Source organism: Hakea prostrata, chromosome 1 (genome assembly GCF_041222555.1).
Source record: "Hakea prostrata isolate BN-2017 chromosome 1, UWA_Hpros_2, whole genome shotgun sequence".
In the NCBI taxonomy this organism is placed as follows: Eukaryota; Viridiplantae; Streptophyta; class Magnoliopsida; order Proteales; family Proteaceae; genus Hakea; species Hakea prostrata.
In genome coordinates, this window is record NC_142600.1 from 29,885,516 (window position 1) to 29,905,553 (window position 20,038).

The following is a 20,038-nucleotide window of genomic DNA, read 5'->3' on the forward strand; positions in this document are numbered from 1 at the left end:
ATATTACTAATATAGGTCGAAGCCTATGTTTGTTGCAGTCAAGGTCCCGTGGGAAATTGGGCTTTTAACCGCTCTACTAATCCACCATTGGCGTTCCAAACGGATAATATTATGCTCAAGAATCTACTGTTGATTTACAGCCAATGGATCTACCGTTGTCTACGGGGCGAGATCATACTGGCTCGTTGGTGGTCGTCTATTGTTAAGCCCATTTCACAGTTGTGCTGGGCTCGAGTTCCGGATGAGTTACAGAACTGCGTCACTAGACTCACTACTGAGTTTTGTCAAGCCCGGCCTGTCAGCTTCCCGACCTGTTCAACCAACCAAGTTCGCGTGCATGATGGAGTGTGACAGTCGGTTATGCGCACAAACTTTTACTGAGCAGTAGATCGCATCCGTCATACTTGAGATCGAAGTCTTTGCAAAAAGATAATCAGGTGCGAATAAGACAAACGTTACAGGGAGGGAAGAGGAAGGCTGAGACGAAGGGGAGAGAGAGAGAGAGAGAGGGGAATCAAAGAAGGTGAAACTCAAAAAAATTGGAGGACAGTAAGATAAGCGATCATGTTTTCCGGTCTTAATGATATTGATTTATCAGTGTTAGAACGGTAAAGGTGTAGCTTTGTTGGGGACATAGTTGGTTTAATTGGGATACTAAATCTGGCAACGTTTGAGGGCTTAAGAGCAAGGTTGTCACTGAAGCAACCGATAACGGAGGACGAGGAGGAGGAGTGCAGGCCTTGGCGTCGCAGGTTATCAATGGTTGTGAAATGGCCTACAGTCTTCAGGGGTATTCTTTTCCTTCTTCTGTTGGCAGCCATTATCACAGCTTGCTTTACTCTTCCAATCGAGAAGGTCATTTTCTTCTCTTTCCTTCTTTTGGGTTTTGATTTATTCTTTCAGTTGTTTCATTAATTCCTTAGTACGTAGTCTAATTTAATGCTTTGGGGAAAAACCTTTGTAAGTGGGTGTTGTTTTGTCCCTTTACTTTCATAATCTTATGGATTTTGGGCTTCAGTGATTGAATGACTATTTACGACTTGGTTGGGTTACTCAATTGTTTGCTTTAGTAAATTTCATTGCAACCTCATTACGGCATTCTTGTGGAAATCTAACGGTTGGATTTTGTGGCTCATATGAAGAAAAAGAAAGGGTATTGGTATGGATGTTCGGACATAATTTAATGCGTTGTTGCAAGTTCATTTTTTTACTTCTTCTTGATGCCTTCGTAAACTCTTTTGTCTGGTGATTACTGTCTCAGTAACCCCTGCCTTTTATGCTTGCTGGATTCTAGCTTTTTTAGCACAAAATGGGATGGACCAATGAGGAATCATTAGGTTAATCCCTTTCAGTTTTGTTTTTATTTATTTTCTTTCAAACTTGGGTTTTATTTCAGTTTTGCTTATTGTAAATTTGGGTTGTTTTGATTGGTCGATTCTCGCCTTTACTTATGAATTATGAATGATAAGTGCTAAAAAGATGTCTCTCATTCTGCTGAGGTCAAAATAAATGAAGAAAGATACTCGAAGAATAGATGTAAATGCATCTAAATGTAAACATACTCTGTAGACATAAGTCTGGAATATGGTGGTTAGGGAAGCGCAATTTAGCAAGATGGAAGTCACTTCAGAGAGCAGGTAATTGCTTGGGAAAGAAAGTAAAGGACTTCAAGATATGGAGTTTAGACATGCCTGATGCTTATATTATAGCACTGGTTAAGTAAGAGCATGTCTTTTTAAGACCATGACCCTTTATGGAGTCTATATTAGATGGTGAAGTTTGGGATACAGCTAGTGATAATTTTCTTATTGGGTGCTCTTTAGATTTCTTGTTCATTACATGATAAGTTCTAGTTGTTTATTCAATTCTTTTATGAGACCGGGAGCTCGGGCTTTGGGTGAAGTTTTGGATACAACACTGATGCTCTTTGACGGGGTGTTATCATGTTGCCTTTTCTTCATTTCTCCCCTTTTTTAATTTCTATTTTTAACTCCAAAATGAACAATTTTTTTGGGTCTAAATGTTGCCAAAAGGCTAATAAGTAATTAGGCTGACTGTCTAATTTTCAACTGGCTATTATATGTTCAAGTGTTGAACACCCTACCTTAAGGTGAAAACTGTTTCAATTCTTCTTTCTTTTTCGTTGGCTTAAGCTTTTTTTCATACTTCTTGAAACTCATGGATACTAATTAGATTCTATTATGCAGATCTTGAAAGATTTCCTTCTATGGATTGAACACAATCTAGGTCCTTGGGGTCCACTTGTTTTGTAAGTTGTTTTCTTACATTTTACTTCCTACTGACTGTTTGCATAGTCATCACTTAATAACCCTGTCTTTGGGTTTGATGTTCTTATCTCTGTCTGTGTGTTTTGCGGTTGATTTTGATCCTATGGACAAGGTCACATGCTTGTGGTTGTCATCTTCATAGGCACTTGGGTTAGCACCAACATTGTACGTTTATGTTATTCTTGGTTCCAGTGATTGGGAGTTGGGACCATAATTTATCAGTCCACCTTATAAAGAAGAGCAGTCCCAGCCAATCAATAATGTAGTCCTAGATTACTAGGAAGCGGAAACTCATCCCTGGATTTGGGATGCACTGTAACCACAGATAGGACAAAACATTATATGGTTTCCAATTGAAGGCCAGGGTTAGATCAAACTTAGGATTTGATTGTAGGGTTATGACTAGCAAGTGATGGGGAGTCTATCAGTGAAGGTATGGTTTTTAAGATAAGGTCTGAATTTTGAGTTCCAGCAAAAGTTGTGAGTCTCCTGAGTTTGGAAAAAGTGAAAAGATGAGATTCAAGGATTTTGGCTGTTCAGAATGGGATTGAACTTGAATTCTCCTTTCTTGGGAGGATACGGGGAAGTATGCGATCAAAATGTGATGAAGTTTGGATGTCTAGATTAGAAGTAAATTAAGTTTATGGAATTTGAAGGTTAGGGGTGGATTGGAAGTCTGGTTTTTGCTGGACTGAATTGGAAAAAAAGGGGATCAGAGGGTAAGGGGATGGAGAGCATTATTTGAACCTGATTTGGGACATTTTCATTGTTAATTTGGTCTGTCACTTAATGGTGGGGTGGGGGAAAGTGTAAATCAAAAGTTGGGGTGGGGGAGGTTAAGGATTGGGATTTTGGAGGTTACAAGTAGAACTGGATCTGGGGATTGATTCTACTTACTGATGTTAGAACTTAGAAGAGTAGCAACTTGAATGCTTGAAGTTCCTTGAATTTGCAGGACATTCTGGCAACAATAAAGTGTCTTTAATGGTGATTGAACTTGGTAGCTTAGGGGAGATTGAAGAACTTGATGGAGGGGATAGGAAAACTTAATAGCTTTTAAGAGGCTAAGCAATATACAAAATATAAACTCTTATTCATTATTATCATGGGCTCAACTGAGCAATTACATCTATAATTATAGCCACTAGAATGGCTTTTACACTCAAACTAGGACTAACACAGTAGAGCCATGTTTACTGTTCATGTGAATTATAACTTAAGAAGTCCTGTTGGAGTTACAGCTTCAAACAAAGACAAATTAAAACAACTAATAGAATAATAAAATTACCTTAACTATGGCCACAATTCTGATGCTGATGTAGGGAGGATAGATAGACCTTTGTTAAATCTAATAGTGCTGGCGTAGGGAGGAAACTCTAAATGTAAGGCTGTTTAGACAGCTGAACTACATCACCAAATCCTTGAAAACATGACATGCAACTCTCTGGGAGTCGGGAGTAAGTCGCTAATGGAGCTGTAGTAGGATAAAACTTAATTTGGTTAATTGTCCTACATAGAAGTGCTATCATTTTTACCTAGGCAGACAGCAAATTGTTTTGGTTCCAGCAGAGATGTACTGTTGTCTAGACGTGATACCGATTGTTAATCTTCTTAAGGTTGTTTGGTTATTGTCTTCTATTCTATAGGAAACCTCAAGATTAGGAAGAAGAAACCTCAACTTAAAGTCATAATTGCAGGAAGGCAGGAACTAAAACAGAAAATAAAGTAACAGGAACTAAAACAGAAAATTAAGTAACTGACAATACAATAATAATGGTAATACTAACCTGGCCAGAACTCCAGTTGATGATTGATTCTGAGTAATGTAGTTCTAGACTGGAAAGGAACCAACCAGAAACCAGAAACCAGTGACTGGGATCTGAGATGAACTGGTAAATTCTGTTAGGTTGAGAATGGGATTTGGATGTCAAATTAAGGGAGCCTAATGATTGAAGTTATTTCCAGGGGTTCCATAGGGCATAGGGTTGATTCCCCAAACCCTGGGACCCCTAGTTCGAACCAGGGGCATTTTGAAAATTTTGGAAAAATTTGGGTGTCTTAGGTCTTGGCCCCAATGAGTCTAGTTTGTTGTCTAGACCCTAGATCTATTTTTGTTTAATTATTTGGTTTAGTATTTTGAAAGTTATTGTAGAGTCCTAGTCTAGATAAGATTCCCAGTTATGTTGGGATCCCCTAATTTAAGTCCACTCTCCTTTATATTAGGACTTCATCTCTACTCTTAGATCTTGGGTTGGAGCCCTCTAGAGTAAATTATGGAGTTTTCTTATGCAAGTCAAAGTCTTGGTCAAGTAGTAGTTAGAATTGGACAGCTAGTTAGAATTCTAATTGGTTTTCCAACTTTTGAGTCCTTTTATGTTTTCTTATTTGAGGCTATAAATAAAGCCTTCAAATCTCGTAATCACTAGTTAAATGGAAATGGAATTAATCTGAGTTTGTAGGCAAGTCAAATTGTGGCTTATCAGGAAGGCCACAACAGTTGTGTGGGTTCATCTTCTTCAATTTCAGCAAGTGTCCCTGGGTTCCAGCAGCATCCATCAACCTCCAACTCATGGTTGTCAAAGTGTCTGCCTAAGTGCCGAGGTTCATTTTGGGTCAAGGCGACCTGGGGTCGCTTGGTTTTAGTTGCCCTCTATCACCTTGCCTCGCTTTGTTGCCTTGACAACGGTGCCTCAAAGTAAGTACAGATCCATCTCGTCTTCCTTAAGCCCTTCCTGCTTCCCTGCCCTACCTGCAAGCCCCTCCCACCCCTTTTCTTCCTGCAGATACAGCAGTTCCCCTCCCTTAGAACTTTTATACCCCCATTCCATCCCCTCCCTTCTTCTCCTTATAGGATCGCACCCCTCCCCTTCTCCAAATCCCACTTTTCCAATCCCACTTTTAGTTCCATAAAAAACCCGCCCTCCATTAGGTTTCAAAATTCTGCAAGTCATTTTCAACCTTGGAAAACCCTAGACTCTAATTGAATTTGAACTCGTGTATCTCTCTAACCCCAAGTCCAATTGCCTTCCTCTTTTAAGATTAGCATTCACACCCCTTCTCTCACACCCGACCTGAACCCTAGCCTGATCAAAAATCCCAAACCCTTTAGGACTCTTCAAACCTATCCTAAACCAACTAGGACTGACCTAAACTCGTTAGACTTAACCTGAAATTACAAAACACTAACAATGCCCCCCCCCCACCCCCTTAAAAAAAATTCCCATCCGAACCCTAAGACAGCATCCTTTATAGCCTAATCTAATCTGAAATTGAACAACAGCAGCAGCTGAACCCTCCTTCTCCTCTTCCTAACGCTTTAATTCTTTGGAGAATAACCCTAAACTAAATTCTAGATTTGAGACTTAAATTGCAGCGATGATACAAGCTTCTCAACCTACAATTCATTGTTTCTAAGCTTGGTCAAACCCATCTTGAGTACTGTTTGGTTACTTGAAATCTAATTCCTCCAAGAAATCTCCTAGAAGACAGCTGGTTTCAGGAGAGAGGATCCTGGAGTGGACCCAATTCTAGAGCATAATATCAGAACTCAATACCCTAGAATTTGGTTTACATCACCTAATAGTGAAGGTTCGGTGATGTTTTGATAGTGGAAGATTGCTGAAATTGAAGGAAATTGAACTAACAGTAAACTAAGGCTTGTTTCCTGGGCTTATGAAAAAAGAAGATGAAGGAATATATGGGTTTTAATGTTCAGAATGGGCTGCAACTTGGATCAAGTTTTCCTTAATGGTGAGAGGAGAATTCAATCTGAAAAGTTGATAATTCTAATGGCTGGTTCATGCTGTGGAAGTTTTGGAGTTTGTAGATGAAGTTTAGGGATGGGGGATATGTTTATGATTTAAAAGTTAGGATAAGCAGAATAGAGTTGGGGATGATTAAACTTACTGTTTGATGAATACCTTCTTGAAAAACTGCTTGAGTGATTGAAGAAACTCTTGAAGTGTAGAGGATGACTGGCAAATAGAAGAAGCTTCAAGGGATCAAATGTGGTCGGCTTTGGGGTTGCTTGAAGATTTGGTAGATGGGTATGTAGGATGGAATAGCTTTCTCAAGACTAAGCAATGCTACCATTCAATAAATTACTGGCTCACAATTGTATTTATGGCTACAATGGCTGACATCGAAGGCCAAAGTAGTGTGATAAGAACCTCAATCAATCCCTGGATTAAATGGCTAAAATCCCTGAAACTAGGTCACAGCAGCACCCGTAACCCACTCAGTCTCACTACTCGCATGCACACACACACACACACACTACAATTGAAATGTATAAACAGGAAATTTAACAGGAAATACTTTGATTAATTCATTAATAAAATGGCTCAATCAATCTGCTATACAAGAACTCCCACCCCTTTAGTATCCTATCTCAGTCACCCTTTAACGTGAGAGATTACCTCTCCTCTAGGAGCACAGCTCATCTCCTTACCCTTACAAAATTCTAAGCCCTTTTTCTCTTCCCTCACCTCCCTAATATATCCCTAATGGAATCCTAAGCCCTAACTAAGCCCACTTTTCATGCTGACCAACATGGGAGTGGCTGTTCCCAAATAGGATTCAGCCACCTATCCCTGTGGTTGATCTTGTCCCCCACATGTTTGGATGGGTTTGACCCCCTACAACTTGCCTACCCCCTTTGGTGTATGTATCTTAAAATAAGTGTCTTATCATAGTGGTTTCCCGATTGCAGTTGGGTTTAACCTGGATCAGCTCTAAGCCCCTATTTGTTTGCCTTCATTGTGGAGGATTTAACCAGATACATCCATGATGAGGCCCCTTTATGTATGCTCTTTGCTGATGATATTGTTTTGATAGATGAAACAGTAGAGGGAACTAATAAGGCTTTGGATAAGTAAAACAACGATGAAATATATGATATGTAACTAAAGTCAATCTCATAGAGGGGATGAAGTAGTGAAGCTTGTGGACCGAAATGTATCGCAAAGAGAATGCTTTAGATACGTAGGGTGAACTATTAAACTATAGAGGATAATATAGAGGACGTTGCCCACATAATTAAAGTAGGATGGATGAAATATGACGTTGCCCACAAAATTGATGTAGGATGGTTGAAATGGAGAGGTGCTCGGAAGCATGCCTATTAAGCTTATGGTAATTTTATAGTAGTGCGATTAGTCCAATTATGATCATGGAGTTTTGGGCAGTTTGTGGAGGAGTTACATAACTTAAATGTAGCAGAGTAGAAGATGGTGAAGAGGATGTGTGGCAAAATGAGGGGAAAAGACTAAGAAATGATTGTATAAGAATTTTTTTTTAATTTTTGGGGGGGGGGGGGGGGTTGGCACCAATTCAAGACAAGTTCTATGAGAGCCACTTGAGGTGTTATGATCATTGTCAATGGAGAACTAAAGGAGAATTGATAAGGAAGGGTCACTTGATTTAGTTTGAAGGAGCTAAACAAGGTACAGGCAGGCATTGGAGAAGTGCTTAGAAAAAATATGCTTGTATCATATGGTTTTGGTTGAGCCTAGTATGATTGTAGATAAAGCTGCTTGGAGGAAAATTACTTGTTTAATTGACCTTCTGTAAGGGGGATGTTCTTAGAAGTCACCCAGACTGCTTTGTTTTCTCCCTTTTCCTTTTTTCTTTTTTGCCTCACTTCTTTTTGTTATTCTCATATAGCTTCATTGCTTTAAATTTATTTGGATCCTCGTAGACAACCCCATTTATTTGGGATTAGGTAATGGGTTGTTGTTGTTTGTTGTTGTAATGGTTGACATAGAACTCAAACAAAACCTAGGATTCCCTTCCAAATTTCAATTATAATTATAACTGCTGCTATAGGACAAAACATGAAGAGGCCAAAATACTGTTCACGTTACTATTCATGTGAACAGTATCATAGCTCATATTTGCTGTGGGAGGAATATTCCAGAAGATATTTGTGGGACCCACATCCAAAGTTTGACTATATAGTAGTTGCTTTTGCAATTCCTGAGTATCTACCATAATCACTCGTCTCTAATTCCTGTTAATTTCTAATTTGAACCATTGGCTAGTTTACAAAGTTTAGTCTGTTTTGGGTAAAGCTTAGGCCAGCCATTAATTAAGCCCCTTTCATCATATGAAGGTTGTTAAGGCAACAAGGTGACCAAAGTGGTTGGGACACTTTTTATAATAAACTATTTTATGTTGCTCAAATAATATACCAAAAATTGATATAATTTTACCATACGCTAAACGAATATTAAAGAATCATAATTATGGAAAATCATCATTAATGAAATAAAAAAATAAAAACATATGTTGGTTGAATTCTACTAGGAGTTCAACTTTATTAGAGTTTTCATTCATGTAATTTTCTATTTCTTGTTACCCAAGCAAGGGTATTTATGTAATAGTGTTCTTTCCGCTTTATTATAAATAGAGGGCTTGAGATCACACCGATCAATTCCAGCCATTCTACCAAAATCGTGTTTCTCAACAACATAAATTCCATCATAATACATATATGCAATAGCAATTAGCAACATGACGTAATGACATTATAGCATATGATTGTGAATTATATAAAATTATAAAAATAAAAATGAAAGAATGGGGAAATATCCATGATGTAGTCTACAATATATCCAATAGTTAGCTTGTTGTTCAAATTAGACATCTAATCTATTTTACCCAACTATTTTTTAAGGAAATTAATAATTCTTGAATCCAAATTGGAGTTTAATTGTTAGCTTATTTTGCCACTTTGTTGACTGAACTGACAAATTAATACATCACATTCTTTTGAATAATATTTCATCTAATGATTTCCGAATTCGAAATGAATAACTATTATATTCGATATGGTTTTGTTGAATAAAATTTGATGTTTAAAAAAAAAAAAAAAACTCAAGTTTTGGTACAAAATGACAAAAAAAGTGACCACTTCAGCCCTAGGCAGGAATACGGCACACAGAGCAACAATGCGATGGCGCTTAGGCAATAAAGCGGTTGAAATCTTGCTTGTCAAACAGCAATTCATCTCCTAGGCGGACGCCTTGATAACAGTGCATCATATTAGTACAAACTTCAGAGAAAACGAATTTGCACAACACGCCATTGCTTATGGAGTATTCCATGTCCAACAGCTAAGATATCTCTGGGCAGGAGAACCATGGCTGAGATAGCCCATTACCTTGTCGTGTTTTCATCTCCAACTTCCTTGTTCCGATATACATGCTGTGCTGTTTTGACTGCAACGACAGCAAACCACCTCTTTGAGAATACTATTTGAAGATCAAATTCCTTTTCCAACCAAATCTCTAGGGCTGCTATGAATTTCAGCCAGTTATCTCCTCTACTTGACCTTCATCCTATCCAAATTTGAGTCCCATCAAGGTTGATAGTTAGGCCTGAAGAGTCCAGTTTCTAATCTGGGAACTGCTGCACCAACAGAAATTGGAAAAAATTCAGTATGCTTTATCTACAGCCTGTAATCATTCGCTTCAAATTTGAGCATGTTCTACTGTTTGGCTTGTCTTGAATCATAACCTTCTAGTTTATTTAGTGCCTGAGTTTTCTACTAATTTTATTGGAGCTTGAACATCATACTTTTTAGTTTTTACTATCACCTTTGATTTACAGTTGTACATGAATTGGTATTAGAGTTGTAGCAGATGAGTGAAGTTCTAACAGTCTCCCCCCCGCTCCATTGGCTACTAGGACTTGGCCATTGCAGCTAGTACATGTTACTGTTGCAATAAAATTGGTCATGTTGTTAGATTCTGCCCCAAGCTTGGCAAATCTAACTCCACCATTGCAGCCACTGAATACAACAAGAAGGCAACTTGCTGGTGATAACAGTTGGATGGAGAATGGGTTGTCTTTAAGAGATGAACGGGATAGTCTTGGATTGTTCCAATATTAGGAGAAGAATAAGTATTGACAAGATGAATCAAAATTACTGTAGTTTAGGGTTTGTTGGTAGCAGCTTGCTTGGTCAAAGGATTGTGTATGGAAATTGATTCTTGAACTTCAAAAACTTGAAGAAAAGAAAACCTTCAAACTAGGTGAAGGAGAGCTTTATTCAGACTTAGTGGGCTTTGCACCATCAAAGAATTGATTGGATAGATACATTGTCCCACAATTTGGATGTCCTAGGATTTCCCACATCAAGGGATCAATTGGCTATAGGTAACAATCCCACCAAAGCTAGATTTCTCGCCAGACCCATCTCCAATAGAAAAAATCTGGCAGCAGCAGCTTGTAAAGAAATTTCGTTAATTAAATTAATGTTAAATACTTGTTCCTGTTACAGCCTCGTATAAAAAAACTCAAAAATAGACTCCTATACCAAGAAGGAAAGGCCTAACTCAATTCTGATGTAGAATCAGAGGCTGGAAAGGAGAAAACCATGGAACTAGGACCAAGAGGACCAGCAATGGACCAGGCCAGCTTGAGCCAGCCCATTCAGTCCAGGTGGTCTTTTTGAAAAGAGGTCAAAACACTGTTCATACATTACTGTTCATGTGAACACAGCCCATGATTTGGCACATTGGGGATGTTCCATAGAGGATTTGTGGCAGATTACATGAATATTCTATTCTTGAGAGATTTAGGAACTTAGTTTAGTTTCTATTTTGGTATTCTGTTTAGATATTTATGCATATGGGCTTAGTAGTTTCTATTTTCCATAAGATTCTATTGTCATTAGTTGCTGAGGTATTAGTTTCTATTATCAGTCTGCTAAGTTTCTGTTCATTGTAAAGCTTTAACCAAAATACAAATAAGCCCTTTAATTGAAATATAATATCAGACTTCTGGAGAAATCAATTTGGTATAGTAGCCTCAGTTATGGAGTAAATCCATGTTCAACAGTTGAGATAGCCCATCCCTGACCCCCTTTCGTCAATCTGTCCTCCTTCTATAACACCTTCTTCTTCTATCTATCCTTCATGTTCTTCTCTCTTAATTGAAAAAAATAAAAATTATAATTCTAGTTAGTAAATTTTGTATTCATATTGTATTGATCTTGGTAGCAATCGATCTCCCGCTAGTTTATCCGGCCGAGGTAGATTTTTGCATTAAGTTTCTAACTCATACAGTATGTGAACTTGCAAGATATCTCACATGTAACGGCTTCTGCAGTTAGAAGCTCAGATCAGCAGGGACGATGAGACTGAGAAGAGTTGAGGGGAGAAGAAGCAGAAGATGAAGGAGAGAAAGAGGGGTAGAGCTCGTGTGTGAAGCTCTCCTCTATGTACCTTATTTATTATCTAGAAACCAATCTGAGCTTGGGAAAACTTTCCTAAACTAACAGCAAAAAGGAAGAATATATATTGCATAGAACTCCCAAATCTACTAAAAAGGAAACTAAAACTATCTTATGAAGGTTATTTGTCATTGAAGCATGCGTAAATATATATTATACTAAGACTACCAAATTGTACTTGGCCAAGATCATCCACAATATCTTGGCCACGCTAAGATAAACTCATCAATACTCCCCCTCAAAGCTAGAGCTTATAAATCTCCCATGCGTAGTTTGCAACATCCATTCTAGAATGCAGGCCCTAAGAGTAACTTGGTAAAGATGTGATGTAAACCCAGATTTAGGGTTAGGGGTAGTATTGGAATTTTCTAAATCTAAGGGCTTCCTAGTAATTTCCAGCAAAAGAGAATGGTTATCCTATGGTTTATAGGGTATTTTGTCATTCTAAAACCCTGGTGTAATGTGAACTCAGATCTGAACTTTAATGTATTATGAGTTCCAGACCTGAGTTTTAATAAAAAGAGGACTGAAAATAAGGTTTTAGGGTTTCGGCTAGGTGGGAGGATGGGCTGCTGCTTCTGCTGCATAATTTCAGATCTCTTCCCAAGGTTTCAGGGTGTAGGAGAGGGATTTAGTTGTGTAGGGGCTTAGTTTTCACTTTTCAGAAGTAAAAGAAGAATTGCAGAATGTTTTGTTGAAAAAGATGAAGTAAAGGAAGTTTCAGACTTTAGGGAAATAGGGTTTAATTAGGTAACCAACAGTAGGACTGGTGGCAAGGGGTAGGTATGATCCTAAGAGAAGGAAAAAGAAAGCTAAAGGGGCTGGGGAAGTGGGATTGGCAGCGGGCAGTGGGGTTTGCTGCTATCACAGGGGAGGAAAAAAAGAAAGGTGGGGGGGGGGGGGGGGACCTACAGATGCAAGGGGAGGGTTGGGGGCTTTGCTAGAACAGAAGGGGAAGGGGGACGGAGAGGGTGCGATGGGGGTGGGGGTAGTTTCTAGGGGTTGGGCAGTAAGGGAAAAGGACCGGGGGGGGGTGCGATGGCCTAGGATGCAGGGGAAGGGTAGGGGATTTGTTGGGTACTTACCAGGGCTTCTGTGAATGATTGATGGCTGCTTCTTGAATGCTTGTAGACTGCTGGAATGAAGAAGAAGCTGAACTTGAACAAAAACTTTTACTCAACCATTGCCCCCCCAACTAGGAAACCATGATCTGCAACTCAACAATTTTATTAGTCATCAAAAATTGAGAATTACAATGAACAGTGAGGCTTATTTATAGCCTTTGCAAAGAAAGAAGAACTTGACTCAATCTTAATTAAGACTTATAGACCAACTTAACTACCACCTAAATAAGAGACTTCCTGAGAAAAAGGCTGACTTATCTATTAGAGTCCTCTTTAGGAAAAGAGTCCTTAGGTGACTCACAATCACTAATAAAGAGAAATTCTAATCAACAGCAAACTCCAAAAAGATAGGAACCGTTATTGTAAAAGAGTCTTATCTTATCCACAACTTAACTAGTGGAAACCCACTCAAAGACAAATCAAATAGGAATTTAGAATGGACTGGGTCCCTTTCATAATTCAAAATACTAACCCAATTAAAAAGAAAAGATCGATCCATGACCCTTGTTCGAGGGGGTTCCAACCGAAGCCCTTCTTGAGCCCTTAAAGGGCTGGAAAAATGACCAAAACACCCCTGTAATAGGGTTCAGCCGGGGGGGGGGGGTCTCTGACCCTTTGTGTTCACATCAAGATGTTTGCCAGTTACTCTGTAGTAGAAACAAAGGGAGTAACAATCTTCTTTTTCAGAACAGCATCTCGAACACACATTTAGATATATTTCCTCTCATAAATCTTTGGTCACCAGTGTGTTCCCTTGTGCTGAAAATAGGCTGATGGCAATAGTTTCAGTCCCAGATGACTCCTAATACCCCTTGGGTGAAAAAATTCAACCAACTCAGTGAGATCTTAGCAACTCACTTTTTTGAGTTGGTGAGATAGGCCTTGAGAAGGAGACCTTGAACTATGCCTTAGCCTAATACTAGTAGGTGACCTAAACTGACTAGGAAGGTGAAATAACAAAATGAAATATTATTTCAACTAAACAAACAATTAAATCCTATTTTCCTACTTTCTGCCTTTTTTCTAGACCATTCAAATTAGACAGTTGCTAAGCAAATCCATGGGATGATAGGCCTACTTCATATATGCCCCAACCCAAAGCTTAATTCCACTAGAATAAGCTGTAGTGGCTGGTTTACATCATTTGCTTGGTTGTTAATGGAATGCTTTGACTCTCTAAAATTACCATGCCTTCAACTCTGCATTTTCTGTTGTTAACGTTTTGGAAATTGTGTAGGGCCATTGCATATATCCCTCTGACGGTTCTGGCAGTTCCAGCTTCAGTACTTACGGTAAGTATTGAGTATTTACTCATGATAGTTTGAGACATCATTTTTATTGTGTTTAATTTCGTAGGTCATTCATGTATGAATTTTCGAACTTTAGGATTTCTTCGAGTATTTCTAGTTTAATTATTTGCCTCAATAAAGATGACCTTTTTCTCTTTTTAGAGCATGATGCTGAATCTAATATTAATTGTCTTTCTTGTCATGCACAAATAGCCCATTACTTCTGGCTCTAGAAAATGTATGAGTTGTTCTTGTATGGTGACTAGGTGCATCCAGGTTTTCTTATATCCCATCTTGTTAGAAGTGAAGGTAACAGAAGGAAAGGGAAAATAAATAGAAATAACATGATTCTGTAACTCATTGAAAATCATACCGACTGTTTCAAAGTTTTAGTAAAATCACCAAACTATCATCAATGGAGATGTAAATAAAAGACAAAAAATGGCATCTTTTGTAACTTTAGCTACTTCACTTCATTCACACATTTTAGTCTGAAATTGTAATAATGAAATGCTTGTCTGGTCATGTGGACTAACCCCATGGACTGTCAGGTGACAATTGGTGATGCATTATACTGATCCCAGGCATTGTGACACTCAAAAGTACCTTTACATAGTACCTCCCCAAAAATAATTTTTTAAGGGAGATTATATCCTGAGTTTTGTGGGAGCAGCTTAAAACTTTTGAAGTGTGGGTTATCCTTTATGTAGGAGGCTGCTTAGCCATATCATACTTTCCTAATTCAATTCTGAAATTTGGTTCAACTGTGAGTGAAGTGAAATAATTCGATTTAGTAAGTTGTTTGTGTTAAATTGAATGACTTGATTTACAGTAATTACCACATTTTTTTCTAGTCCTAAACTTGATTGTCCTTGAGTGTAAAATCTTGATTGGAAGAAGCTCAAGTGCTACTGTCTTTCAGTTGGATCTTTTAAGACTGGTGAAAATGCACATGACCATGTGTAAGGAAAAACATCTAGGGGATTATCCGTTTGAAATCTTCTTGAAGAGATTGTTTATTCAAATAAACTTCATTAATTCCTTGCCTTCTAACTAAGCCTTGTAGGCTACCCATACCGGTTGGAGTTGGATACATGGACCATGATGTATCATTCCACTCCTGGAATTATACAATCTGTTGATTGATAATTCGTGTCATTGTATTTTTTAACTAAGTTATTTGCTGCTTTCATCTGTCCTTTTAGAACTTCAAACTTAACCATGTCACTCTTCTGAGTTGTGCATTTGTTCCTAATTCTGATTGAAAGACATGGAACTAGGTGCCAAGATATGAGGTGTTGCGTAAAAATTACTTGGGCTGATCTTTAGGGTGAAATGTTAAAATCAACATTCCTCAGGAACATGGTAGAATATGGAAAGTGAAATGTAGTGACCCTGTCACATGGGTCTTCCATCTTTGAAAGGTTTACCTAAATTGAGTTAGTTTTCTTTTGAACCTCTCGAGGATTTATTAATTAGCTAAAAATTTTTGATTGACTACTAATCAATGAAGAAATATCAGAGATGGGATAAGATACAAAAAGGGGGTTGGGGGGGGGGGGGGTGTTCCCAAATGGTGCTCTGGATTACCTGAAACTTGAACCAGGCCAAGGTTTACTCCACCTTGCAATTCAAGAATGTACCAATCAAATGGCTAAGGTTATTGCAAGATAGGTGAAAACCAGTTAATAACATGTGTAAAAATGGTTTTTTCTTATCAAACAGATAATTTAGGTAATTTTTTATGGGGATGCTGTATAAAAAAGTGGGTCCTCTGGATTCAAAATAGAGTAAATGTATGGTTTCAGGTGTCTCAGTGAAATACATATATATTGAATGTATGGCTGGGATTTACAAGCTATCTGATTTAGTCTGTCCGTGAACTTCAAATTTGTTTGCCAATAGCTTGTACAATGCAACATTTTCTGAAAGATTATGGTTCTGTTACTTTTTTTAATTACTTTCTAGTTCATAGTAACTTTGAATGTCCCACAACTGTATGTTCATCTACTCATCTTATTATTGTTATTGTTATTTATTATTATTATTTTTTTATTTGGTATACCACTTGCAAAGTTTATAGAGCTTTTACTGTGTTATGTTGTAAAAAAAAAATCCTCTGTATCTGTTTTCTTTCCTATATAGTAACTACTGTGTTATTTTATTATTGTTATTGTTATTGTTATTGTTGTTTTTTATTTATTATTATTATTATTATTATTTTTTTATTTTTATTTTTATTTTTATTTGGTATACCACTTGCAAAGTTTATAGAGCTTTTACTGTGTTATGTTGTAAAAAAAAAAATCCTCTGTATCTGTTTTCTTTCCTATATAGTAACTACTGTGTTATTTTATTATTGTTATTGTTATTGTTATTGTTGTTGTTGTTGTTTTTTATTTATTATTATTATTATTTTTTATTTTTATTTGGTATACCACTTGCAAAGTTTATAGAGCTTTTACTGTGTTATGTTGTAAAAAAAAAATCCTCTGTATCTGTTTTCTTTCCTGTATAGTAACTAATGTGGAATCTTTTCCTGTAGGCTCCATCTGTTTTAACATAAATTTCTGTGGTAAATGTCACTTCATAAATGTAAAGTTTTACGTTCAAAATTATTTTTAATGTTTTTTCCCTATCAGAAAACAAACATTGGAACCAATTTTGTATTGATCTTTCTTGAGTGAAAAATCTTGTGGAATACAAATAGTAAACTTGAGAGTGAATCTTGATTTCAGTTGACTGTTAGTTGGTAACTAAACCAAGGTGATATATTTTCTTACTGTTGCAGCTTGGAGGTGGCTATCTATTTGGGCTACCCATTGGCTTTGTTGCTGATTCAGTTGGTGCTACTATTGGTGCTACGGCCGCATTCCTTCTTGGTAGAACGGTACATCTCCTAGCTTGCTTTCTGCTTCATGATTTAAAAATGAAGAAAGACTTGTTGGAAATTGCTGGTTGTCTTTACCAACCAAGAAAGGCAATGAGATTTTTCGATGCAGTAGGGTAGAGTGGACGCCAACCCAATCTCAATTTCCATTTTTCAACAAAAACTTTTTATTGCCATAAAGGATCACATCGCCCCTTTCCTTTTCCGTCCTTAGTTAAACTCTATGTATTTATAATATTGCAGGGGTACCATCTTGATGTAATTACATGATTTACATTGTAATGGTTTTTATTATTTATTGTTTTATTATCTTCTGTGAAATACTGCTAGTAGGGAAGCTTGACTAGCAGTGCAACTTGTATATGATTTGAGAAAAGGAATGCTAACTGAGTCAGTGACTCCTGCATCTAGATTCATGGGGGTACGAAAATGATTGCCCTACCCTGTTCCTGTTGATGGCTCAGTGCACCCTCCTGTTGCAGGTCCTAGAGGCCTATTAAGTGTTCCTTATCCCCCGATTTATGTATCTTTCTAAGTTGTCCTCTCTTTCCCTCTGCATTGTTTTCTTCCTTTCTGCAGCAGTCCTTGAATTCATGATTTATTGGTTTTATGTTAAATATATCTATATATTTTTTCTCACTCTGTTTACAGATTGGGAGGTCTTATGTTATCTCAAAGCTAAAGGATTATCCGAAGTTTCAGGCAGTTGCGATTGCAATTCAGAGATCTGGTTTCAAGGTCAGTGTATATGATATTTAGGTTCCTGGATATAATTCTGTCATGGATGAATATTCTGGTTATTTTCCTATATGTTTGATCTTATTTGTATTCTATATTGTAGTTTTAATTAATCATAGAGGTCCTTGAATAAGGTTCCTTGGTTTATGACTTTTTTCAGATGATACTATTTTGTTAGATGAGTCAAAAGCAGGGATTAAGGCTAAGTTAGAGTTATGGAGATCCAACATTTGAACAAAAGCTTAATCTATAGACTTAACGAAGGTACAAGGATCAACCTTGGAAGTGGAGTAGAATGAAGTCGGAGTAATAGTGTGCAACTATTGTTACACTAGGAAGGATTTTTAAGTGGTTGGACGCATGGAAGAAAATTCGACCGAAATTTAATGTCTGTATTTTTAAAAACGAAACCAAAATTCCAATTATTTCGGAAAAGTTATAGATTTCGACCGAAATTTCGACTATTTCAACATTCCAACTTGTTTTTCATCAGTTTTTGTTGATTTCTATCCCATTTTCACCTAATTTCACGACTCCTTTGCCTCCAAACACCTCCTGAACCACAACAACTACAAAGGAAACTCTTGCAGCAATAAAATGTGAAGCACGAACCATACGCAACAATTCCAAACTTCCCCTTTTTGTTTTGTTTTGTTCATGCCTTAAATGATCTTGTATCGCTTTGAAATTAATATATGTTTAGCCTAGGACTATGATCTATGATTGTGTTTTTGTTATTTTTTTCTATTATTATTTGCTACCATTTTTTCATTTTCTAATTTTAATAATTATTTTCTAAAATTATGTATTTTATTTTATGTATATATGATATATAGGCTTCAACTTGATATATGTGAGACACCATCACTTGATCTAGTTGGTCATTTTATTTTGTTGGCTTGTTGGATATGTAATCATTCTACAAAACAATTAATGTATGTCGATTATTCTATGCCTGTATGCAGGGGCGGAGCCAGGATTGAAAATGGAGGGGGGCCGAATGTATGTGGGCCAATGTGGGACCCACTGTAGGTCCCATCTCAGAATATATTATTATATTTTAATGTATAGTCTACATTAAAAATTAGGTAAATTAATAGAAAATTAGTTAGTGTGAGAGAGAGAAAGGAATAATTTGAGAAAGATGGTGAATACCTAATGTGGAGAAGATTTAGGAAAATTACAAAGTTTGCTAACTACTTCAATATTTTGTGAGACGTGTGAGAAAAAAAAGAGAAAAAATAGGAATAAAAGAGGAGATTCATGAGAGAATAAATAGAAATGAAAATAAGAGAGAATATATAAGGAGAAATTCAAGGATCGTGAGTTAGTTTTTAATTAGAATTTAACCTTTTATTCATTAAAACTAGGGATTTAATGATAACCATTAGATAGAGATTATGAATGACATTTGTACCCATCATCTTTATCTTAAATTGTTATTTTTAATTTTTGGAGGGGGGCCAAATAGTGGTATTTCACATTTAAAGATAGAAAAATAAGGAAAAAAACAAGGATACTTACAATTTCAAAAAATCCAGGGGGGGCCATGGCCCCCTCCGGTCCCAACGTGGCTCCGCCACTGCCTGTATGCAATACAATTTGTATTTGTTGGAACCAGTCATTTGCTAGTATACATGAATGATAAATTTTCAATGATTTTTTTGGCAAAATACTTGTTCCATTGTGTTTATTATGCTTTTATGTAGGTAAGAGATAATACATCAGATGAAATGGACGTCATATAAGGCCTGAAACCTAGGGTCAAAATAAAATAAAAAAAGGGTAAATATCACTTACCTCCCCTCTTAGCTAGACAAATAGCACTTACACCCCCTCTTAGTTGGATAATATCACTTACCTCCCCTCTTATCTAGCAAATATATCAAACACCTCCCCTCTGTTAACATTATCGGTTAAATTTAACTTTTACCATTAAATATTTTTCTAAAACCCTAAATTACCCTTTACTAAAAATATTTTTTATTTTAAACCCTAAATTACCATAATCATCCTAACAATTAAAATACTAAATTACCCCTCAATTAAAATAATTATTAAAAACCAAAATACCATAGTTAAAACTCAAATTATCTTTAATTATTAAAAGCCCAACATACCCTCTTTTTTTTTTTAATTTATCAAACAAATAAAAAAAAGGTGCTTCTATCATGTAAAATGAAAAAATGCAATAAAAAAAAAAATTATGTTGATAAAATCAAGCACATACTACTATTTTGGGTTTTTTTTAATTGTTTGATAATAAAAAAAAAAAAAAAGTATGTTGGGCTTTTAATAATTAAAGATAATTTGGATTTTATCTATAGTGTTTTGGTTTTTAACAATTATTTTAATTTAGGGTAATTTAGTATTTTAACTGCTAGGTTATTACGATAATTTAGGGTTTAAAATAAAAAATATTTTTAACCGAGGGTAGTTTGGGATTTTAGAAAATATTTAACGGTAAAAGT

At 36.6% G+C, this 20,038-nt stretch overlaps 1 protein-coding gene across 1 annotated transcript in view; it reads left to right on the forward strand.

Moving 5' to 3' along the window:
- The first annotated feature begins 249 nt into the window (after window positions 1-249).
- LOC149028686 (uncharacterized) overlaps window positions 250-20,038 on the forward strand; it is a 57,682-nt gene continuing 37,893 nt past the window's right edge. The window contains exons 1-5 of the mRNA XM_089138684.1: window positions 250-855; window positions 2,208-2,269; window positions 13,888-13,942; window positions 16,731-16,829; window positions 17,481-17,567. Coding sequence (XP_088994810.1) covers window positions 760-855; window positions 2,208-2,269; window positions 13,888-13,942; window positions 16,731-16,829; window positions 17,481-17,567 — 399 coding nt within the window. The 5' untranslated portion in view covers window positions 250-759. The remainder of the gene's footprint in view (window positions 856-2,207; window positions 2,270-13,887; window positions 13,943-16,730; window positions 16,830-17,480; window positions 17,568-20,038) is intronic.